Source organism: Limanda limanda, chromosome 12, assembly GCF_963576545.1.
Source record: "Limanda limanda chromosome 12, fLimLim1.1, whole genome shotgun sequence".
Taxonomy (NCBI): domain Eukaryota; kingdom Metazoa; phylum Chordata; class Actinopteri; order Pleuronectiformes; family Pleuronectidae; genus Limanda; species Limanda limanda.
Window position 1 is genome coordinate 13321511 of NC_083647.1, and position 24882 is coordinate 13346392.

The window sequence follows — 24882 nt, forward strand, 5'->3', positions numbered from 1 at the left end:
TGCTTCAAACAAAGATACATTACAGAACAAAAAATATTGCTTATTTCAATCACTAATACTACTCCTATGAATATTTGTATATATTTATTGTATGCAATAAAAAATGAGACCACACTATATACTAAGTAAGATATATATGAAGATACATATCATGACACAAACAAATATCTTTTCCCAACCTTTTATTCCAAACTCAAATTGTAACAACATACTTTCTAATAATTAATAACATACTTAATCTGCTTAATTCAACACGTGTCAGGTGGAAAATAATCTACTTACCAGAGGGTTGATCCAAGGAAGGTCTGTTTGGGTATGAAGTCAAAATCTTTAAAAACAGTGTTAAATGTCTGAATTTATGCAAGATTTTGCCATGCTCCTCACAATAGGTTAATGTGACTGAAATTATTTCCGTGTGTCTATGACCAAAAATCATCATAAACCCCCGGCTTTGATGTCAAATTAGATCAAAGCCATTTTTGTTACATTCCGTCTGTTATTGGCTTTAATGTGTTTATATAAATATTTGTGAAACATCATGATTTAAACAGTAGGTGGCGGTAATTCACCTTGACGTTGGTTGCCACCCGCCAATAAAACAGACAAAGAAGAAACAGCGGCTAGTGATGTTACCAATAGCTTGATGTAAAACCAGAACGCACAATACACTGCTCCACGCAAACTCAGTCTGCGTTTAAGGTCTAATCAAACAGATTCAGTCTGGAAACGCTGCTACACAAAGTGTGTTTTATCTCTTCATACAGTGAAAGCTACACTTCAGACATACAGGACTGTCTCAGAAAATTAGAATATTGTGATAAAGTTCTTTATTTTCTGTAATGCAATTAAAAAAACAAAAATGTCATGCATTCTGGATTCATTACAAATCAACTGAAATATTGCAAGCCTTTTATTCTTTTAATATTGCTGATTATGGCTTACAGCTTAAGAAAACTCAAATATCCACCTCTAAATATTAGAATATCATGAAAAAGTATACTAGTAGGGTATTCAACTAATCACTTGAATCGTCTAATTAACTCGAAACACCTGCAAGGGTTTCCTGAGCCTTGAAAAACACTCAGCTTGGTTCAGTAAACTAAATCACAAGTATGGGGAAGACTGCTGATCTGACTGCTGTCCAGAGGACCATCATTGACACCCTCCATCAGGAGGGTAAGACACAAAAAGAAATTTCTCAAAGAGCAAGCTGTTCACAGAGTGCAGTTTCAAAGCACATCCACAAAAAGTCTGTTGGAAGGGGGAAATGTGGCAGGAAACGCTGCACAACCAAGAGAGATGACCGCAGCCTTAACCGCATTGTGAAGAAGGGTCGCTTCCAGAATTTGGGGGAGCTTCAAAGACAGTGGACTGAAGCTGGAGTCCAGGTATCAAAAGCCACTGTTCACAGACGTGTCCGGGAAATGGGCTACAATAGCCGTATTCCCATGGTCAAGCCACTTCTGAACTCAAGACAACGGAAGAAGCGTCTGACTTGGGCTATGGAAAAGATGCACTGGGCAGTTGCAGAGTGGTCCAAAGTCCTCTTTTCAGACGAAAGCAAGTGTTGTATTTCATTTGGAAGTCAAGGCGCCAGAGTCTGGAGAAAGGCTGGAGAGGAGCAAAATCCAAGTTGCTTGAAATCCAGTGTGAAGTTCCCACAGTCAGTGATGGTTTGGGGAGCCATGTCAGCTGCTGGTGTTGGTCCACTGTGTTTCATCAAGTCCAGAGTAAATGCAGCTGTGTACCAAGAGATTTTAGAGCACTACATGCTTCCGTCTGCTGAAAAGCTCTATGGAGATGAGGATTTCATTTTCCAGCATGATCTGGCACCTGCCCACAGTGCCAAAACCACCAGTAACTGGTGTACTGACCATGGCATTACTGTCCTCGATTGGCCTGCCAATTCCCCTGACCTGAACCCCATAGAGAATTTGTGGGGTATTATGAAGAAGAAGCTGAAAGACACCAGACCCAACAATGCAAATGAGCTAAAGGCCGCTGTTGAAGCATCCTGGGCATCCATGAACCCTAAGCAATGCCACAGGCTGATTGCCTCCATGCCCCGCCGCATTGATGCAGTAATCCGTGCAAAAGGATTCCCAACCAAGTACTGAGTGCATTAATGGACATTTTCAAATGTTTGATTTTGTTTTGCTGTTATAAATCTTTTTTTTACTTGGTCTGAGGAAATATTCTAATTTTTTGAGATAGGATTTTTGAGTTTTCTTAAGCTGTAAGCCATAATCAGCAATATTAAAAGAATAAAAGGCTTGCAATATTTCAGTTGATTTGTAATGAATCCAGAATGCATGACATTTTTGTTTTTTTAATTGCATTACAGAAAATAAAGAACTTTATCACAATATTCTAATTTTCTGAGACAGTCCTGTACACAGAATAGACACTTAGTTACCAATTTATTAGGTACAGCTCAGTAGCCTACTGCAGTTTAATATAGCAGGTGCGCAGTCCCAGGTACCCACATGCTGAGTCAAGATCTCGAAATAATGGCCCATAACGTTTTCAGGCCTTTAACCCGATAAAACATTAACTGTAGAAGTTATGGTTTTTGGATTGATTGGATAACAAAGGATTAATCCACTAACCTAAAATTATTTTAAAAAAGAAACTGAAAAATAATTGTTAGCTTAAGGGACTACTTGAACAAATATTCAATTGATTAATTGATTTGAAAACAATTGCTTTACTTGCTTGTTTATTGAAAAACACAAACACACCCAGGACAATAACTGGTAATGACAATTTCTCCCTGGCTGAAGGAGCTTGTTGAACAAACCTGAACATTGATTTTTCTTTTATGTAAGAAGCATATATTCTCTGGCTCCCCTCTTTCCAGACACACCAGTGACAGTGTGTTAGCTAACCGCATGCGATGCTGCACGAGTGGTTGAAAAAATATGCTATACAAGACAGATATACACAAAAGAGCTAATTTATGCAAATAATAAAACATACAATTCTTTTTTTAATACTACATTTGTTAGAATTGTAATAATGGCAACAAACATGGCCATTGGCTTACAGATAAATCTATTTTAACTTCAAATCCAGCCAATATAAATAAATGCCCAGTGACGTGCTGTCTCCCCGTCCCTCCCCTCTGTAAAGCTGAGTCAGTCACTCCTCCTCTGTGTCCATGGACTCTGGCTGCTCTGCGGCCTGCAGCTCTGCCTCATACTGCTTCCTCAGGCCTTTCAGATACATGCGCAGGCTGTCTGGGTCCAGTCTGGAGTTCCTGGCAGCCTGCAGGAGGCGAGTGGCCAGGTGGTACACAGCTCTCTGCCTCTGTGTTTCTGGATCACTATGATGTTTGGCCTGAAAGATAAATGACACACCTAGGGTCTTGTCCAGCACTTCTCTGAAATTAACTAGGATTATTTATGGAACAAATAAAACACGAGTGCCATCTGTCACCAGAGGCCAAAAACTGGTTTATATTAAATTAAACTGGTAAAAGAGAAAACGTGTGATATTTGTGAAACATACCAAGAGCTGCTGGCTGACATTAGAGGCTATTATCTTTGCCTCTTGGATTAAACTTAAAGGGAGGGCAGTCATTTCAGCTGCTCTCAGACCTAGAAAAGCAAAGACAAGCTATTTTACTTTTTTATAACCAATTTCAACAGAATGGCACTTTGATTTCACTAATTCTGTACCATAGTGTCTTTCCTCCGAGCATCCTCGACTCAGCAGATACGTGTACACCACACTCTCATCGTCAGTGTCAACACTGCGCGTGTGCTGAACCTCCATGTGCTGGTTCTCCACGTTTGGGTAAAGAGACTCCAGTTGACACAGCTCGAGAAAGTGCGTGGCAAACAGGGTGAACGCCTGCAAACAGCACACGCCTTGAAGATTAAAACACAAGGCAATGTGCACTAGTCTTGTATTTCTGCTTTACTGTTGACCTAAGAGGTGTTCCACATCAGATAATGACACGTAAAATGATTAATTCAAACAGCAGGCATCTAATTTGTCAGTTGTTTTTATCCTAGCGAAAGGAGTGGCTACATGACAACAATGGCAAATACCTCACCTTGAGACCGAGGAGGAACTCACACACTGAGTGACAGAGGCCGATGCCCTCTTCAGCACTGGTACCACGTCCCAACTCATCTATGATGATCAGGGACTGGTCACTTGCATTGTGGATGATGTAAGAGATCTTTGGGGAGGAATTGTATAGTCAATGATAATTTTATGTTTTCTTATATATACATATAGATATAATGAAAGAAAGAAACATACTTCCTTCATTTCCAACATGAAAGTGGAAGAGTTAGTTTCAAAATCATCGTCGACACCAATTCTGGTAAAAATCTGATCAGCAACACGAAATGAGGCGTAGTCTGCCGGAACGAAAGATCCTGGAACAATGATGCAAGGAGATTTACTCAAAAAAGTTAAAAGTAAACATTTGTTTGTTTGTGTGATGCTGAAAGGTTTGCTGCTGACCTATTTGAGCCATGATCTGACACAGCGCCACCTGTTTGAGGTAGGTGGACTTGCCGCTCATGTTGGGTCCAGTGATGATGACAAAGTTGCTGCCCTCGGAGATGTAGCTATTGTTCGATACGGGCTGCTGTCCAGCCATTCGCTCCAGTATGGGGTGACGACCCTGCTTTATTGCCAGAGTGTCTGTGAACTCGGGACGCACTGGCAGACACAGCAGGAAAAAAAACACAAATCAATAAAAAATTAACTTGATTGATTAGTTCTTTGTTTATATCATAAAAAAAGCTATATACTGTAACTAATTACATTTCTGGGTACAATACATACCAAATTACAGTATTTGATTTCATTTATGATTTCACAGTATAATAACGTATTTCTGACAGATGAGTGTGCAGTGTTTAAATGCAGCTAGCTCCTCTGCTGGGAAGAGTTGTCGGCGCACCAGTGCACACTTATGTAACGAGGGTGATCTGAGAACAACTGGCAGCGATGGAAAGGGGCAGGCAGTCAGCACGTGTCTATGGAGAGACGCTTTCAGACAGCTGAGGGCCAGCGCTCCCCACCCACGCGGCTGATCGGGCTGGTGCTGCCCACAACACACACACACAGAAAAAGAAACCAGCGGAGCAGCCAGCTCTGCGGACACCTTTCCTGCCTGATGTGCACACAGTACTCCCTCAGTCAATAGATCACACCCCAAGGTTCATTTCACAGTTTGACTGACTTGTTGATGGACAAAAGCAAAGTTTGCCATAGTAGTTTACCATAGTCTGAGATGGTGCAAGCGTTAGCCAGTGACAGCAGCATGTCCAGCATGGAGACAGCATCAGAGAGCTTGTACAGGCAGTGGATGTGCTCGTGGACGGTGCTCAGCAGTTGACATATCACCCTGCACAGAGAGAGGTGAGAACAGGCGAAAAGCACTGGAGAGATTAGGGCAAACATAGAGCAACCTCTGGTGGACAAAAGAGGAGTATAAAAATCGATTTCAACAGGTTTGACAAGATGAAACTTAACCAATCTTTAATGAATGAGCTGATAATTGATTATTTTGGTCTTTTTCCAGTAGTAGATAATTTCTGTGTTCTTTGTGGAGAATAATTATGTGTTATATGGTCGTCACATCTCTCGCAACCGAATAACTTTCAAATATACTTGTAAAATGAATAGGCTCCACATTTTAAGACCTCTGCATAATCACATCCATCTATGGTGGGAAATAATACCGCACAAATAATTGATCAGACTAAATGAGCTAATCAATTATTCAAAGAAATACTGTGATTACGCAGCTAAGAAATTGTGCAGACGAGGACAGCCTCTGTACAAATCAATTTGTTAGTCATTAAACATACGGTACAGTGAAACGTGTTCGGTAAATTATTGTGCGTGTTTGTGAGTCACATGATCATGATTTCCTCACACATAAGAAATGTGAAAGATCTCCCTCAGGGCCTCCTCGCAGCGGTCGTTCATCTTCATCAGGTCTGCGGTGGTGAAGCCGTAGTTGTTCTTGTGCTTGGAAACCTGAGGTGACAAGTGATGAAACACTCTTCATTCTGTGATTCAAAGACTATGACCACTGTAGGGGAAATTTAGCTTCCTTCATTCAAAGCTGCTGTTCAGCATTCTTTGTTAATCTGTTGGTCTGTGGTCTCTTTGTGAATCTGTGCTGGACCGTACCTTGATGAACTCTGGAGGCAGGTTCCCTCCAGGCAGAAGCACACCTTCAAGCTTCATCTGGATGAAGAATCCTCGAGCTGTGCTGAAGCTGGTTCGCATTGGAAAGCCGTATTTCTCCCCCATTTGGTTCACTAGCCCTGGGGAACACGATGATAGTTAATGGGCCTTTTGACGTATGCATACTTTTTACAATCACTGTAAAAGACAACCATATCTGCTTAACAGCCAGAAAAAACACCGGCAATGTCGTCCACTATCTCAGTGTAGGCTCTGCGGGCAATGTCGAGGAACTCGTTGACATTGGGGCGCACGGCGTAACACTTCTGAGTGCGCATGTTCAGACTCCCCTTCAGGTAGGTCGTGTCGTCATTAATCACTGTCTTAATCTGCTCTAGGATCAAGTCAAACCTGAGGTGGACACAAACAGAAACACACAGTGAAAGTCTTGTGTAGACAGTTTCCAATTAGTTACTTTACATCGCAGGCAGAAGGTCCAGTACCTGGTGTCTTCAAGTGAGGTGCTGTAGGCTTTAAGTAGAGCTGTGTTGCAGTTCTTCAACACCATCTGAGAGGAGTTAGCATTTCTATAATAACTAAGTAACAGTGAAAGGAAGAGTAAACAGCTTTCTTCCCATTTAATAAATGACAGTAGGATGATTTTGAACTGATGTCATACACCAACATGTACAGACCCTTAACCTTGGCACCAGATCCAATGTGTGTTTCAGCTGAATGACATGTGTGATCTTTGCTTCAGCAACCTGAACCTGTAGAAAAATTGATTTGACAATGTGAAGTGTGCAAAAAGAAAAAGACAGAACAATACTTGAAGTGTGCTGAATTTGTGCCTTTTAGCTAGTTCAGCATTTTGAAGTACATGAATTCCCTCATACACGTGAGGACATTCCACTGCAATGAAACCCTCCTCTGCCCTCATGACTAATTGAAGTGCAGTACTTACCGTTTCCTGCTTTGGGATTTGAACGAGAACCGAGAGCAGCTGGTCAATGTCAAGGAAATGACCGATGGCTGGTGGGGGTAGAAGAACAGATATTCAAATCCCTTGTCTTGGGCTCAGATAACAATATTTAATATGTGATTGAAAACTGATTGTGCTTCTTCCCGACCATTTTTCAGGCCAAAGAAGAGATCCTCGTCCTGTAGCAGCTCATGTACAGCGTCCAGTCGTATGTTAATGGTGTCCACATCGACCAGAGGCTCCAGAATGTTGGAGCGTAGTCTTCTAGCACCACCGGGGGTTTTTGTGTGGTTAAGCACTCCTAAAAGAGAATGTTCGCTCCTGTATCCAGAGAAGCAACAACAGAGGAACACTGAATTTATCTGTCATTACACACACACTACATATAAGTACAACTCTCTCACGGCCCTGCCATTACTTTTCATCATACCTGTGGTCTCTGTTATTGACCACCAGCTCCAAGTTAGTGGCAGATGCTGAGTCTATCATGGTCGTCTGCTCACTCCCTTTAAAGCTCACTTTAAGAGACTTGGCAGCATAGACAGAGTTCTGGATGAACTCTAAGTATTTCAGCAAAGCAGCTGCAGCCGCCAGGCAATAATATCTGGGGAAATATCGTGACGCAAGACGGTAAAAGACTGTATAGTGCCACAGTATAACTATTTATATGGATTACTGTAAACAGTGGCGTACTTAGCTTGCACTTCCATGAGGACTGTGCCAAATTCTGGAGCGCACAGCTGCTGAATGTACTCCAGTCCCTTTCTCTCATTGAAATACTTCCTTTGGATAGCAGTGAAAGCGACACACTGACAGAACATGAATGAGACATGAAGATATTACCTCACACCATAGACACACAATGTCAACAGATGGGATACACTTTAACCAGGTAACGGTAATTCAATGTAAGAATGAGTAAATGAGTGAGTGGATGAAAGGAGACATTAGTGGGTGAGTGTCTGTGTTAAAATGGGTATTTGTTAGAAAGAATGGTGTTTTACTGATAACAACTATTGTGGTTTGGTACCGGGAAGTTCTCAGTGATGAGTTTGAACAGCTTGGTCCCTTTTCCCTTCTCACTCGCCGTGTCTGGCATTAGTATCTCCAGTGGCACCAGGATGTGAATCTTGGTTATGACCTTAAAAAAAGAGGGATCCGTGTTTGTGACATACATTTCCTTTGTGTCAGTCAGTTCTGAGTGCTGAGGGATAATGAAATATAGTAGTTTATTGTATATTTAATGAATGGATTACCTTGGCATACGTCCCAGTGTCTGCAAACTGACAAAGTACGAGCTCTGGACACTTCAAGTTGAGACTGGCCATGCCGATCTCTCCCCTAGCCAAACCACGCCCTTCAACCACTGCTACAATCACAGAGGCCGCAGAGTTTGGAGTGGCAGAGGAGCAACTTGTTGCTGTGTAAAAAGGAGAGCAAACTGAATGAGAGCAAACTGAATGAGAAACTCTGCCTCAGCTAATTATTCACTTAACTCTACAGATAATTTAAGAAGTACCAGTGTGATCAGTAAGTGGTGTCTGTGCAGGATGTGTGCCTGCGGCCCCAGGGGTCCTTCTCAGTCCGGGTGTTCCTACATGGCTGCGGAAGGAGGAGCTGTCCGAGGTGGTTGCAAACACTGATGGATTTATCCTCCCCCCCGTGACGCCATGAGGAAACTGACCTATGTTGCAGGGAAATACAAGGAGAGGGCGTTTGTCATTAAATACAACTGCAGTGCGCTGACCAGAGACAAGTCAGACCGTCTAACAAACGTGTCCCTGTTATCGTTTGAAAGTCAAACTATAGATACTTGATATTTTAAAATGAAATGACTGTTTGTCTCTATCTGTCAGCCCTGTGATGTTCCCCGCCTCTCGCCCAAGGTCAGCAGCTGGGATTAGCTCCCGCCCCCATGTGACCCTCAAAAGATAAGTGGTATAGATAAGGGATGGATGGATACCTGAAGTTTTATTGTTCATTACTCATACACAATTACAGTATAAACTAGGACTGGGCAGTAAAACAATATCTATAAATTTCATCAATAGCAATATAAAAAAGTTCTCATTAGTCCTTAAACTTAGAAGATATAATAATGTGATTTAATATGATTTTTAATAAATTCATAATTATCAACATCGACTGATATGACATTCGTATGGCCTCATTGCCCAGCCCCTAGTATAAACACAAACAAAAGAAAGAAAGATTGATGTAGTTCAAGAGTTTTAGGTTTAACACTTGGTCTGGAGTCCATCCATTTCTTGTTGTGAATCTGGAATTTTCCAAGTTATTTAAACAATTATGAATATAGAAAATGAATTCCGTCAAAACATAGACAAATGTCTTCATCCCGACACTGAATTGTTCACACATTGTGGTCTCTTTCTGGCTCCATCCCTCCAGGAGACGGTTTCATGCTAATGCTAGCTACCGGCTAACTCCTCCATTAGTTTACCTGGGCCGGTTGTGGGTAGTGTGGGTCTGGGGCCGGAGCTCGAGCCGCCTCCATCTAAACTCTGACGGGACGAGCCGGAGGAGGTGGAGGAGGTGGAGCGGGGACCGTGTGAGGTGGTCTCGTTCGGTCCGCCTCTGTTCACCGGGGACGCCGCCCAGGTCTGTCCGCTGTCCGAGGCGTCCCCGCCGGGTGTCACCTCCTCGGTGCTGCTGCGAATCATCTTACAAACTGGTCAATGGAGGAATGGCGTCCAACTCATGAAAGAAGAAGAAGTTCCTCTGTTAGCTTAGCATTTACTTGTCCAATGTTAGCATGATGATGGTGCAAATTCCCGCCGCCAGCAGGTGTCGCTGCGCATGTTTATCGTCATTAGTGTGGTTACTGGGTCACGTGACATGGAAGCTATTTAAGTTTATTAAATTTTCCCCCCAAAAAACATTAATATAAAACAGAAAAAGCACTTAAATCCAATATAAAGAGCTTTGTTCTATTTGTCAAAAGTAGTTAAACAAGCTGGCATTGATTTGGGGTCACTGGGCCACATGACATTGAAGCTATTGAAAACAAACTGCTGACTTTTTATAATAAATAAATAATAAAATAGAAGGACTGAAATGCTTTATGAAGAGGTATATCCTAAATGCCAAGTGTAATATCACAATTCAGCTTTGATTTAGATCCCCTGGGTCACATGACATGGAATGGATTGGGAAGATAAACATGAATTTTCTACAAAAATATTAATATTAAACGGAAGCACTAACATCTGATGCAAAGAGGTTTGTTCTAATTATGCAGTTTAATGATACGAGTTTGGATATATATAGAATAACTGGATCACTTGACATGGAAGGTTTGGAAAAAAAACGTTATTTTTCTATAAAAAATATTAATTTCAATTCGAGGAACGACTAAAATCGAATATTAAGAGGTATGTTCTAATTATCCAGTGTGGTAAGTACATATTGGGATAGATATAGTCATTTGGTCACTTGACATGGAATCCACAGATACTTAAATAAAAGTTCTGGTCTACTTCAGCACAGACAGATATCCACCAATTAAATGGAAATCAACAATTAGAAATTTAGCATACATTTATTTCGCAGAATTTTTTTTAAATACACAGAAAAAACAACAAATAATATACAGTGCAGGGAGGAGGCAGAAAACCCAGCTGCCTTATTTTGAAGCCTCTACTAAAATATTAAATTTCACTTTATAAGACACACTGAAAATCCATATTTATATCTCAAAACTACGGTGGCCCTAAAGTGCCCCTTCATCCAATCAACAACAAGCTTTGACAATAACAGGTACCTCCTTTTTCTGTTAGAAATAATAAACTGTTGTGTTTTCTTATTTGGTATTGTGTAAAACCCTCTTATTTGTTGTCCTGTTTTGCGATCTGTCGTTCGATTTCGCAATTTAGTTTTCTTGTTATGAATATGTGAATTGTGCCATTGTTGTGTTTTCTGAATCTTCTGTTATGCTTTCTTATTTGTAGATCTGCACTTCTGGGCCACTGTACTAAACAGTTGAAATTGCTTGTTAGGTAGAGATTATTCTGTAGTAAAAAGACTTTAATTTGTCTTTCACCCTGTTAGTCATGCTCCACAGCTGTTTTGAGGCCATGCTTTTATTCTGAAGATGAACACACACCGGAACTACCCTCCTTCAAGTTCCTGCCCGGGCCAACATGGCGGCGGACGCGAATGAAAATGAATATTTTGTGCGAGAAATCGAGAAGAACGACGGCTGTGCCCTGAAAGTGAAGCAGTGCTACCTGGGGGATGTAGGCTGTGTGGTGTGGGACGCGGCCATTGTTCTCGCCAAATATTTAGAGACGAAACAGTTTCACGATCCGTCCGGAGGAGTGAACGTGTGGGCCGGCAGGAGGCTGCTGGAGCTGGGAGCTGGGACCGGAGTGGTGGGTCTGATGGCAGCGACACTAGGGTGAGAGGAGGAGCGGTCAGTGGGTCCAGCTACACATTCATCTGCTCCTATTGATTTGCAGAAATTCCTTTAACTGATCACGATCAATAATAGATCTTAATTCCCACAGAGCTCAGGTGACTGTGACAGACCTGGAGGATCTGCAGACCCTCCTGCGAGTGAACATCCAGGAGAACCAGGCTCACATCAGCAGTGGATCCGTAACTGCCAAGGTACTGAAATGGTTTGTATGTTTCCTATTTTATATTCTGTTGCATTTTTTTCATAAAGGTACATCCAGGCGGCATGTTTAACCTATAGTAAGAAATAAACTGGTAATGGTATGATTTCCTTCCTCATAGGGGTGAAGATGTGTCTGACTTCTTGCCTTCTCCACATTATGTCCTCATGGCGGATTGCATCTATTATGAGCAGGTATTTTATTCCAGTTTTCTTCTTTCAGTTCCACTGGCTCTGCAAGATGTCACCATCATTATCATAATTCTAAAGAAAGAACAAACCATAAGTGTTGTGCATTTTTTTTTCTCATTGTGACTCACTTATTCCTCCATAGTCGATTGTTCCACTGGTGGAAACCTTAAAGCTTCTCTCCGGATCCGACACCTGCATCATTTGCTGCTATGAGCAGCGCACCGAGGGCGGCAACCCACAAGTGGAGAGGCAATTTTTTGAGGTGAGCATCAAATAGTGTATTTTCAATTTGTTAATCCCAGCAAATAAATAAATATACATTTTAGCAAGTTGTCAGCTCTTGAGTCCCTGTGGTGTTTTGTGTCATCTTCTAGTTGCTGGAACAACACTTCAGGGTTGAGAAGATCCCTTCAGACAAACAAGACCCGGAGTTCAGCAGTCCAGACATCCACATCCTGCACATCCGGAAAAAAATCTGAAAGTTTATCTGCTGAATTTGTGTGTGGGTAGACTTTTCAGTGTATCCTCATTTCTACATTATTTTTTTAATCATTAAATATTTTTTAATATATCAGTGAATACCGTCCTGGTATTTGATTGGAATGAAAAAAGAAGAAGATCCCAATGTAAGAATTAAATTACTTAAATACATGATATTATCAAGCAGATTCTCTGGTCTGTGTAGTTGCAGGACTGTGAAGGTACAGCAGATGGCAGCCACGTGGCCCATGTGCAAGCACAGACATGTCACACAGGGGGATTGTCTTTAATAAAAATGAGGTGTTCAACCTGCAGAAGTCACTCAATAAGATGTGGATGGGTCTCTACTCCTTCCTCGATTCAGACCTAACACCTCAATTAACTTCACTCAACTAAAACGTGAAAAAAGTACTTGACTACGCATGAGCTCTGCCATTTTTCTGTTGTTCATAATCCATAGTTCATAATATACACTATTTGGTGGGTGATAATAATATGCACATCGTATGTTTATTAAAAGTAGAAAAGATTCGCACATGTTCTGGAGACCCTCTCAAATAAGGAGTAACTACTGACTGATAAACTGCAGTCAGATTTGTGAATGAGGTATATAAATTCCCGACATTTCCCATTTGGAGCACTAGGGGGAGACAGTTGTTTAAAAATCCAAAAGTCCAAATGTTAAACCAGTGCCATAAAACTGCTATTAGATCACTAATATTCAAGCCACGCTTAAAAAATGTGCAACTGAATATATTATATTATGTGGACAATATTAAAATGATTAACCCTTCAAGTGAGATGGGAAAATAAATAATCACTAACATTCTCAATCTATATATATTTACGTTGGATTACTCACATAAAAAAAAGAATTAAGCCAGAATTGTTTCTGATAGCTACGGCCTTCCATGCGAGGGGAATTCCCACCCAAGCTCCAGATTAGCTGGAAGATTACGGCTGTTTTTCAGAGATAAACCATGAAGTACGCCCCACACTCCCACCGGCATGCAGGGGCCCCTCACCGCCTTTCATGCTGCACTCTGTTTACACAGTGGAGCTGTAGTGTAATGAGCAGGGTGGCCTCCAACGCTCCGACCAAATCAAAATGTTTCTGCTGATGTTGGCTGGGGTGGGGTTAACACTGAAGCTCCCATTAAATACTCTGATCACTTTATAGTAGAATGATGGGGAAACAAGTTTTGATTATCTATCAAACATAATTGTAAGATACATCTCTTGTATTTCTCTGTAGAGATCCAGGAGTAGAAAGATAACTTGCATGAAATGATGATCTTGTCAGGAAACATCTGTGGCGACACGTTGCCTCAGACCCATGAAAAAGAAAATGTATATATATATTTTTTAACAATATATTTATTGAGTTTTACATTTAAGAAAGATACATTCAAACATTTATAAACATACAAACGTTTATGAACACCCCCAACCCACAATCAAACACTCAGGGTAAAGAAAAAGAGGCAGAAATTAAATAACTTAAATAAGATTAAATAAAATAATAAAAAAAATACATATATAAAAATATAAGAATAAATGGAAGTAAATAAAGACATAATTATACAAATACAAATAAATTAAATTAAATTCCAATCAATCAAATCAAAAGCCTAGATAAAATAACGTAGAAAATATGTCTTATTTGAATGGAAGCAACGCCTCTGATCATAATCAGAAGGTTATTACCTCCACCACAGAAGTTATGTTTTCATCACTGTCTGTTTGTCGATTCGTTTGTTTGTCAGCAGGATTACGCAAAAACTACTCAAACGATTTACATGTAACGGTCAAGGAAGAACCCTTGAACTTATAATGCAGATCCAGGAATTTTTTTATCACATTCTTTAACCTTGTGTTCTTCAATTTATGAATCTAAGGGGAGTGTTGGGCCTCTGCGGTTGCATGAGCTCTCCTGAAGGCCATTCTAGTTTATTGTGCATATGAGTTACTCCACATTCCATCCTTCACATAAAAGATCAGAGCTGTCATCCAATGCGCTTCAGAAAAAGCACTTTCATGCACAATATTTCAAAAACGTCCTGCGCCAACGAATAGATTAATAATACACCAATGTCCCAACAGTGATTATGAAATGTTTACTGGAGCAACACTGAGGTGTGGTTGGGGTGAATCATAGTTCTGATGAACGTATCCCTTCAGGCTTCGGTCAGTGATAATGCCTCAGAGCCTTTTTAAAAACAGACATTAGAAACACCTGCAGAGGATCATTTAATATAATTACTCCCACCTCTGCGTGGATCAGCTGGAAGGCCACACCGGTATCAGCCTGCTCTTAAGGTCTCCTCTGGCCTTGACCAGGATAATACGAGCTAATTAATTTGCCTCACAGCCGGTTTCAAGTCTGTGTCCCCCAGTAGGTAGGGACAGGTCCCAGAGGGGTTATTGTGAAGATTAGAGGGGTAAGGGCGAGCTCTATGTTTCATGTTAAAATTGTATCCCTCTGTCGTCCCAAAGCACTCCCAGTCAAATCCTTCAGAATCTATTTCTCTGTCTCTCTGGTGTTTTCTTCCGCCTCAAACGTCAGAGATAATTAAAGTTGTGTAGCTATAGTCTTGAGGTTGGATAATTAGGCTACCACTACAGGGGAATGCAGGGAATAAATGAGGACAGCCCACAGTGAAGCAGTGGCGTCGCTGTAATGTTCCCATACACTTCACAGTCGATTTTGAGCGTAGGCATTCTTTACTTATCATGTGGTAAATGTGCTTTAAACATGCAGACAGAATGGGTTTCATTTTCCTTTTTTTCCCTCAAAGAATCTGTTAGCTGTTTTCTCAACTAGCACAAAAATACAATGTCAGTGAAATAGTGAACAAACAAAAGTGCACAAAAAAAGAGAGACATGAACTTCAAAATAAAGAAATATATATAAGTTTATATTTATACAAAAAATAGCATTTTTTGGGTTTAATGATGTTGCTGACAGATGCATTAGGGAATAAGCTACTCTCAGGAGGTACTTATACTTTTGATACTTCAAGTATATATATATATATATATATATATATATATATATGCAAGCAGAACATCAAAACAAAAAATAGAAATGGACTCATAAACAGTAGTTGGTTTGTTCTTTTGTCTGCCATGTAAAAATCTAATGATAAAGTATTAACCATTCACAGATATTTGTGAAGTCAAGCTCACCTGTGTATTTGAGGCTGACATCTTATTACTATATGATTCCATCATATATCTAGTTCTCTCTCATTTGATGAAAATATGTATTTCCCTTATAAATATAAATTCTGAACGAAATAATAGGGTTTTTTTCTGCCAACAGATGGTGCTGTTAGTGGATAGAACTCTTACCTGTGTGGAAAACCTGCAGCAGGAGTGAAACAGTATAACTGAATGAACATGCAGGGAGCTCCACTGCAACACTGCCGGTTCTTTGTAGTACGGATAATGAAATTGTGTGAGGTGAATTTTTATGACCATGCATGAGCTTCATGCGAAATAAACTCATCCAGTCTGCACATTCTACACATAACACATCTGCAGGAACCCCCCTTGCGTCCCCCCCTGCAGGTTCATTTAAAACCAGATAACATGAGGCAGCAGTGCAGCAGTGCAGGCCCCCCCCCTCTCCAAAGCAGATGGGACGGAGGAGGGCCTGACTCCAGCAGCCTGCCCTGCATGGTGTGTGCTCCTCTCCGATGCATCACGGCCAAGTGACACAGAGGGTCCTTTGTGTCGCCATCATCACGCTGCCTGGAGCCGAGGGACACTGTTCCAGAAAGGAGCGACTCATTTCCTCACTGACTATCAGGGAGTGGCTCAAGAATAGACATCAAACTGGGCTGAATAATTATAGAATGCGGGCTGTGTGAATGTGTGACTCCTCTGATCCTGCAAAAAGAGAGAGCTGGCCCTTCTCTCTGTCACACGACAAGCTGAACTTTAAGAGACAACAGGCCAGAGGTGCTTTTCAAAAACTAGAGCATGTGATTAGTGTTGTTTTCACTCATCTCTCCATCTCCATCTCCAGTAATGAGACACTGCCACGCTAATAACTGGTGGCCCTCTTCTTCAGTGGATTTGAAAGCAAGAGCTGGTACGGTGCCAGTGAAGCAAAGCCTGGTGGGACAACCAGCTTTATAGAAACACAATGCTGGCTCCACCCTTGCCCCCCCTCCCTGCCATTCACACCAACCCCCCTGCAGGGGGACAGGAGGAGGGCGGGGGTGCTGTTAAGACAGCTGTGCTGCAGTTGAGAGGGGACACAAACCCAGTACTGTGATAATATTGTGAACACTTGCTGCCTTCTTCCATTTCCCCTAAATGAGATAATAACATCACAATGAGATTATAGCCACAGCTTTCAAACACATGAGTGACTATTAGACAAACTACCGTCAGTTTTGCTTCAACATAATTTGAGTAATGACATTTATCAATAAACAAAACACTAACACTGACTACTTCGATAAGTCGCATTTGGCTGTGAGTGCTGGACACACAAAGACACACACACACAACCTTGTACTTTTATGTTTGTGAGGACATTCATTGGTAAACTGTATTCCCTTTCCTCTTACCCTCACCTTAACTATCCCAACTAAATGCTTAACCCCAACCCGTACTTCAACAGTTTAGGTTATAGTAATAAACTATATTTGTATAGCACCTTTCATACAAGAAATGCAGCTCAAAGTGCGTTACATATAATATAGATAAAAATAAAGATATTTTACTTAAAAAAACATGATGTTAAAATTGCATTATAAAGAAAACTAAATAAATACAATTATATTTTTCAAATGCAGAAAAAAAGAAAGTGATACATAATATAAGAGTGCAAGAGGTTAGGGTTGGGGTCCTTACCAAGGACCTCACACATGAAATCTGAAGTCCCAAAGAGGCATCAAAAACAAGCACACACACAAACATGTTTGTTTGGACTTTGAATTGACTTCCATTCATTGTGGGCAGCCTAATGAAAACTGTATCCATAACATTAACCATGACCAGTTAATGCCTAATGACTAACCTAACCACAAATCACATGAGATCTACTCGTCTGGAAAAGGCCCTAAAGACGTACAATAAATGACTAAACACACACCCACGTATATAATCAATGAGGGATTATCTCCACCATGGCATCTATAAAAATGTGAGCGTATCGATACACTGCTAGAAATACCAACCTCCTTGTGAAGGCCATGCTCCAGTGCAGTGGTGCATTTGTTATCATCAGGACGTGTGGTGGCCCAGCACCGAGGGGAGGGCAGCAGCATGAGTGTGTAGCATTTCTTTCCCTGAGTCATTACTTCTCAGTACTCTGAATCTGGACTCTGTGTGTGTGTGTGTGTGTGTGTGTGTGTGTGTGTGTTTGTGTGTGTGTGTGTGTGTGTGTGTGTGTGTGTGTGTGTGTGTGTGTGTGTGTGTGTGTGTGTGTGTGTGTGTGTGTGTGTGTGTGTCTGTGTGTGTGTCTGTGTGAGTGAGCAACAGCAGCACTTCCCATGGATCTGAGATTTCCTACCAAACTGTCTCTGTCTAATCCAGACACACTGTCACTCGAAACACTGGCTCTACTGTAATTACTGTGATCTTGTCGGATATACAGATGAAGTCGGTCGTGGAGCGTGACAGTGCGTTGGCAGGCTGCTGCTGGAGGAGGAAGAGGAGGAGGAGGAGGAAGAGGAAGCCTTCTGAGGTTACTTTGCATGGATCTCCATCATTCTGTCAGACTGTGTGTGAGTGAATCCATGTGGCTGGCAGATAATGCAGCTGGGTGAAGGACTCTAAGTGACTGTGCACTGCGGCATCTAAATCACAGTTCGGTGTTTCTGCAAGGAACTTGTGTAAACACAAACAACAGATGCCACAGGGCTGAGGTCAGTGATCTGTGTCCTGTAGGAGTAAGCCTCTGGCAAATACAGTGACCAAACAAGTGATCTCATAAACACGCAGTGGATGTCAATTTGATTCAGGGACGAGATGCAGCCGAAAGACTCAGGAGGACTCGAGCTGCAGCATCAGCTATATAACGCCACCCCCCCCCCTTCCCTTTACTGATATATTACTTACATCTGAAGGTACGATGGATGTCATTCGGCCACAATTCACTTTACACTCAGTGTTACAGCTGGAAAAACACAGCATACGAGTCCAGGGACAAAAATATTTCCCACTCTCACACAGCTGCAATCCTCAAGTGGATCCATCCACATTATCACATCATGTAATATAAATATATGAGGTTTGAAAAAAATGTAATAGGACCTCGACTGGAAGTTGGAGAAACAGCAAGTGGAGATTATCAGCTGCTGAAACTTGTACAAGCACTTAATATATACATAAAAACACAAATTGGCTGTGTCATCTGGACTCTTTAACACTTTATAATCATTTTCTGGTGTCTGAAAGTATAATTCCACCACAGCGAGTGACCTTCAGTTGCAGATACGAATGGAATGTATTTTGGACCGATGCCCAGAGTGCACCTCGGACTTCAGAGCCTTGCTTTTTTTTCAGGGAGGGTTCACACTGCAGTGAAGCCCCATGTGAAAACTTAAAAACTCTTAAACACCTGCAGTTAAAACCAGTCACACCTACTGAAAGAAAAGCTTGCATCTGTGTGAAGGCAACCTGTTGCGTTTACTGTGTTTTTTCAGCAGGAAACCTGAGACAACTTGCAGCCACTTCCGGACCTGTTTGACTCGGAACTCTGCGTGAGTTCATTGTTAACCGTTGGGTGGAGGAGGCTGCTGGAGGTGCAGAGGAGTTAACCTCACAGAGAACACACACAGGTTTCGTAACCAAAGAGGCTGCTTTGCTGTCCTTGAGGGGGAGCAGCCCCTGAACTGTGGCTTGCAGAGTAGGTGTTTCCTCCTGCCATTCGCCAGATAAATAAACCGCTTTAATAACCGTGTTGGCCTCTGTGCACCAGCGTGCGTGTGTCTGCACACAACACAAATCCCCCAGTAATTATCGTGCTGGGTGTAGCCGCTGTATGAGCTGTAGGCCCACATTATGCCCAGCAATGACTGTTCTCACAGCCCCACAGTCACAAGTGAGCGTTGTCTTATACCTGCTCAAAATACTGACTCTGAAACTGGGGTGAAGAGGAAGTGAAGATGCGTGAGGAAAACAAACCACACCCCTGAAAACCACAGACATAACCCCCGGCTGGTTTTGTCGGCACATCAGGAGTGAATCTATAACGCCACTCAGCACAATTAATCCTGAGCTCTTTTAAATCTTTGTTGGGTTGACTCACAGGGGTGAGCCATCATTGCGATAAAGTGGAAGAAAAATTACGTGTGTGTTCCAGTATTGCAGAAATTGGCTCATAAAGACTCTTTCGATTTCTGGCCTCTCTTCCTTTTTTAAATAAATCACAGCAAAGGAACTGAATGGAAAATCTTCAGCCCACTCAGTCACCTGTGTGATACCAAAAACACCAGGCCACACTGGCAGAGATCTCATCAGGCGGTTGTCATAGGGACAGCCCCAACAAATAAGTGCAGCGGCCGCTTAAGACAAATCTGTCACACGCATTATTGTGCAAACCACTGGAAGTGTTTCAGCAGTTGGCCTTCGTATTGTGGCATCAGTGAATTGAGAGAAAAAAGGTTTAATATTATGTCGGCCTTGTCGTGAGAAGCTTAAAGCAGAGGTTCTCAATTGTTTTATATGATAATAACAATATGTCTCCTACACATGTAAACAGTTGAATCATTGTAAAATAGAACAGCACAACAGCCGTTGGAAAAGACAACAGGGTCAGCAACCCTTGTTATTGATTATCCCGTTGCAGAACAACACCAGGGAAACGTCAATATTTTAGTCTTGTGTCGACGCAGAATACCATACACCTTCACAATTGTAACAGATGAATCTAGAAACTTTTCACAGACCCCTGGCTGTGGGTCAAGCTTCCCTACAGGTGCAAAGGCCTTCATTTGAGAACCACTGCATTAAAGTTCATGTTGCTTTGATAATAAAACACACCTTTGCAAATGTGTGACACTTTACAAGCGAGAAATATGAGAATCATTACACAGAGTACGTTTTACTGAGCTTCCTTCTATGACCTGAAAACCTTTCCTAACCTCTCCGTTCAGGAAGGTGCCACAACAGAAGGGCCAGGAGGTCTCATCTTTACAGAGCGGAGGTCATAAAAACGTGCTTACAGTTTCTGTCCTTGCTCCCAATAAAGCTGTGACCATCATATGGTTGAAATGAAGTGGTGGGAACCAAAGGGGCCATTACAGCCCAATTAAGCTGCCATCAGCGTCTAATGGAAAGCCCCCGATGAATGGGAGGATTTCAGCTCTGACACCTTCTCCACTTGTACTGTTTGTGGTGAATAGTTTCACTGTGTGTGCGTGTGTCCTCTTTTTATAGGCTGCACGATGGTGCATAGGTTGTGTGAAACATCTTCCGTATTGCTGTGGAGTCGTATCTGTCAATGTCACATGACCCGTCTGTCGGAAACCTCTGCGGTCCTAAAGCAAACATCCTGAGGCCTCTGCAGCAACTTGCTAAGCACCAGATTTTCCAGAGCAAAATGCCACCACGATTAAAGGCCCAAAACGGTCCGTGGGCGCAGACACACGCATGTGTACACAAGGCTACAGCTCGAATGCTGCAAAACATCTGTTTGGTGTATGCATGAGAGACACTTAGATGCAAACTCGCCAGAGGCAGTTTTTCTGTAAATGTGTAAAACAGAGCAAAAGACGCTGAACAGATAAAATCCTTAAATCAGTGGAATAATACGAACTAATCTTTTGTAGCCCCAAACACAGTAAGTCAGGCTTCTTGTCACCATCAATCCAGTCATTGTTAGAAGTGAAAACACAGGCGTTAATCAGCTTCAACGGAAACTAAAACATTCTTCCTCTATGACTCAGTGGTGCAGTGGCTCTGATTGATTCACTTGGAGTGAACTGACAAACTCATATCAACTTGTAATGGAGTAAACACCAAATGATAGGAAAAATGTAACATAGCTGTGCAAAATCAAACCAGGAAGAAATGTAGTATTTAAGTAGAACAGGGGGACACACAAAACCAAAAAGATGTCACAATTTTTAGATGTGTTATTGAAATGTATTCATGTTACATTACATTATTCAAACGCTTGAGTGGCTCCTGTAAAAAAGTGGTCCCACCAACAGTTTCAATGAATTCTATTATTTATCAGCATTTTACAGAACATGACTTCTTCATCGTTGTGCAATTTCTCTGACATTTATCTTTTTTCCAGTCTTGTTGAATAAAATCAAATTGCTTTTTGTTTTGTTTTACTGCCAGTCGCAACCAAAAGTAAACTCAGGAAGTAACAGCCAGCAGCTCAGCCTGGGCTCCACCCTGGCTCACAACCAACATACAACATTGGAAAAGAATTCTCGATTCAGCTGTACATCATCTCTCTCACTGCCCATCTGAGTCTGATGCAGGCCGTCATGTGGCTCTGTTGTTCCAGCAGCTGGACTTCCTGTTTTCTACATTTTCCTATTTGTGGGTGAGGCAACTGAGGGAGGACATAAACCCTTTCTTTTTTTAAACATCACTTAAACACTGCAGACTTTTAACCATGTGCATTCTTGAGTCTCTCATTTTTTTTAAATTACTCTTCATACATTCAGCTACTATTCTTTTTAATATATTAAACTATTATTATACTTTTTGCCAAACTTTTTAATAGTCCTCTCACAGATCGTACTATGCACACTCTCTAATCCTTAAAAACACAGAGACGTAAAAGATTTAAAATTACTTTTTTAATAAGACATTACAATGACATTGTTCTGTACATGGTTCCCCTCAGTCAAAATAGGAGTAAGAGCTGCAACACAAGGTGTCAGTCAACATTTCACCGGTCCACAGCTCCCTCTGACTGCACGACAGATGGACTCTGATGTAGGGTTAATGTACTTTCGTACTCATGCTACAGATATAGGCTATCATATAATGTCCCGATGCTGAGACTAATCAACTGTGGTATCAGATTGAGAGCGCTCAGAGCTGAAAGACATTCCTTTGGAGAGATTGAGTCAACGACTACATGTTACCCAAAATTCAAAATGCATCCCAACAAGCATGTTTAAGTTACTGGAGGCCTAGTTGTTGAATATTCAGCACAATTAGGTATCAAGACGTGACAAGAAAGGTCAATCAGTTAACTATGGCCCACATTAGGGGAGTGGGGGGGGCTAAAGAAACATGTCAGTCATTTTTTCCCTCTGATGTCAATGAAATCTAAGCAATGGATTTTTTTCCCCCTTCTTTTTTTTCCCTTGCTGCTGTCAATACCATTGAGAAGTAATATTTGTCATCACAGTACTGCGTCAAAGTCTTTCGAAGGAGGCTACATGACATGAAAGATCGCACCTTGGAAGAAAGAGAACAGAGATCCAAGTTCAATGCAACAGAGAACTTTGAAACAAGCCACAGTCCGAGAAAGATAAAAACCTCCGCTCCGTTAGAAAAATTATATAAAACAGGAAAAAGAAGAGGCAAAGGCGGTGAACTCTGTGGCTTTTTAACATTTGGACCAATATTCATCAAGCAAGCCCCTCAAAAAACATAGAATGTGATTTAAGCTTGCTACAGAGCAAAAGCAAACTGTAAGCCAGAAATCCCAGTTTAAGATAAATTAGTCGTGGGGTAAAGGTATTAAAAAATAAATGGGGAAATCATCAACTTTTTTCTTAACCATACTCAGTTTGAGAAGTTATTTGTTACTTGCAACTTTATTACAGTTTTGACCTAAAACAGTCAGCACTCAATCATTAAGATTTGTAGTTTGAGGTCAGCCATGTCAGGCCCTCATATAGTCCATCACCTGTGGTTGCACAGGAGGGCTGAACATACCAATTCCTATCTCGGATGCGGGTCAACCCGAGCTTCTCCTGGATCTCGTGTGGCTTCATGGCGTCCGGGAGGTCTTGCTTGTTGGCGAATATCAAGATGATGGCGTCCCTCATCTCCCGGTCGTTGATGATCCGGTGGAGCTCCTGCCTCGCCTCGTCGATGCGGTCCCTGTCCGCGCAGTCCACCACGAAAATCAGACCCTGGGTGCCCGTGTAGTAGTGTCGCCACAGGGGGCGTATCTTGTCCTGGCCTCCCACGTCCCACACGTTAAACTTGACGTTCTTGTAGGTGACGGTCTCCACGTTGAAGCCCACCGTGGGGATCGTGGTGACAGACTGTCCCAGTTTCAGTTTGTAAAGGATCGTCGTCTTCCCGGCGGCGTCGAGTCCGAGCATTAATATTCTCATCTCCTTGTTGCCGAATATCTTAGAGAGCATCTTCCCCATGTTGGACTCTTGTGCATAAATACTTTGTTCCTAACGAGAAAAATGTCAGATACAGTGCTGATGATGCTGATGATTCACTTTAACTCTAGAGCTTCAGTTTGATTAAGGGTTTAAATGTGAACACATAACTAGAGGGAGCATCTAGGGGTGATGGGGTGGGGGGGTGTCAAAACTGCACACTCATGTCTACACCTTACAATACTTGGGGTCCTTGTCTTGGAGAGTCTGTGGGTCAGGATCCAGTGAAGTGCTGGGACATCTATGATCAGAGCAGCTCCGTGTTGTCAGGAGCCTGCACACAGCATGACTCGGTTCACACTAACAACTGGGCAGCAGGTGTTGCCTGACTTTCATTGTGTTCGGCCAAAAGCTACACAACGCTGCGTGACAGACACACACGCAGGCCGTGGTGAGTCCAAGCTGCAGATGTCAGACACCAGACACGGTGTGTGTGTGTGTGTGTGTGTGTGTGTGTGAGAGAGAGAGAGAGGCCCGGAGGAAAGCCTCGGCACTGGTGACTTCCTTCTGGCGCTTGTGTCCTCCTCGCCGGCTGCGCCCTTGTTCTCTTCACCGCAGGAAAAAGCAGCTTTCTGCGGTTCCTCCACCGAGCCAGGTACCGAAGCTGGAAGGGGGGGGGCGTCCACTCCGGAATAAAATAATACAATCCCCGGTGACTCAGCAACACCCGCGTCCACGCGTGAAACCCCACTGCTGGTCCCCCTGTGAAGAGATTGAGAGAGGGAGGGTCAGGCATGCCAAATTACCCGGCTAGCGCTCATGGCTGCTAAAGACGTGCTAACACGAGCTAGCTCGGTTGCCTAGCAAGCTAGCGTATGCTATGTGGCTAGCGGCGGTTAGCTGCTCACATCCGACGGTACAGAATCAAGCGGCGCCGGAACCGCGTCGGGCTCGGGTCCGCACGGGCGGAAGGTTGCGTGTGAAGCCGGGTGACTTACCTCCTGTCTCCACCTCCTGCCTCGATGACCCCACCAGAGCTCGTCTCTCTCCGGGGAAGTGGAGCTGGTGGCGGCGCTGCTACACCGGAAAGGTGTGGAGCTGCAGTAACCGCCACTTCCTCCGCGGCTGCTTCATTCAGCTGGTGATGCTCC

The 24882-nt window shown here is 42.4% G+C and overlaps 3 protein-coding genes across 3 annotated transcripts; 1 reads left to right on the forward strand and 2 right to left on the reverse strand.

Moving 5' to 3' along the window:
* Positions 1 to 3141: 3141 nt before the first annotated feature.
* msh4 (mutS homolog 4) lies at positions 3142 to 9825 on the reverse strand. Its single transcript, XM_061083328.1, has 20 exons — positions 9582 to 9825; positions 8664 to 8828; positions 8401 to 8564; positions 8175 to 8285; positions 7838 to 7953; positions 7575 to 7748; positions 7293 to 7465; positions 7127 to 7194; positions 6858 to 6932; positions 6666 to 6730; positions 6404 to 6573; positions 6166 to 6302; positions 5906 to 6009; positions 5247 to 5371; positions 4480 to 4680; positions 4273 to 4412; positions 4061 to 4189; positions 3681 to 3855; positions 3511 to 3599; positions 3142 to 3339 (listed from the first exon to the last, which is right to left on the reverse strand). The coding sequence occupies exons 1-20, from the start codon at positions 9823 to 9825 to the stop codon at positions 3142 to 3144; spliced, it is 2823 nt and encodes a 940-aa protein (XP_060939311.1).
* Positions 9826 to 11292: 1467 nt separating this feature from the next.
* On the forward strand, positions 11293 to 12781 carry vcpkmt (valosin containing protein lysine (K) methyltransferase). Its single transcript, XM_061082752.1, has 5 exons — positions 11293 to 11561; positions 11671 to 11784; positions 11903 to 11975; positions 12115 to 12234; positions 12347 to 12781. The coding sequence occupies exons 1-5, from the start codon at positions 11305 to 11307 to the stop codon at positions 12449 to 12451; spliced, it is 669 nt and encodes a 222-aa protein (XP_060938735.1). The 5' UTR covers positions 11293 to 11304; the 3' UTR covers positions 12452 to 12781.
* Positions 12782 to 22215: 9434 nt separating this feature from the next.
* On the reverse strand, positions 22216 to 24489 carry arf6b (ADP-ribosylation factor 6b). Its single transcript, XM_061083045.1, has one exon. It carries the CDS (start codon positions 23771 to 23773, stop codon positions 23246 to 23248), a length of 528 nt encoding a protein of 175 aa, XP_060939028.1. The 5' UTR covers positions 23774 to 24489; the 3' UTR covers positions 22216 to 23245.
* Between the last annotated feature and the right edge of the window lie 393 nt (positions 24490 to 24882).

Excerpts from the sequence above, each read along its gene's own strand:
- msh4 (XM_061083328.1), bottom strand. The coding sequence starts at position 9,825 with ATGATTCGCAGCAGCACCGAGGAGGTGACACCCGGCGGGGACGCCTCG. Across the intron at positions 8,565-8,663 it reads ACCACTTACTGATCACACTG|CAACAAGTTGCTCCTCTGCC; the intron begins GTACTTCTTAAA and ends CTTTTTACACAG. Across the intron at positions 5,372-5,905 it reads ATCTTTCACATTTCTTATGT|GGTGATATGTCAACTGCTGA; the intron begins GTGAGGAAATCA and ends CTCTCTGTGCAG.
- vcpkmt (XM_061082752.1), top strand. The coding sequence starts at position 11,305 with ATGGCGGCGGACGCGAATGAAAATGAATATTTTGTGCGAGAAATCGAG. Across the intron at positions 11,562-11,670 it reads CTGATGGCAGCGACACTAGG|AGCTCAGGTGACTGTGACAG; the intron begins GTGAGAGGAGGA and ends TAATTCCCACAG. Across the intron at positions 12,235-12,346 it reads TGGAGAGGCAATTTTTTGAG|TTGCTGGAACAACACTTCAG; the intron begins GTGAGCATCAAA and ends GTCATCTTCTAG.
- arf6b (XM_061083045.1), bottom strand. The coding sequence starts at position 23,773 with ATGGGGAAGATGCTCTCTAAGATATTCGGCAACAAGGAGATGAGAATA.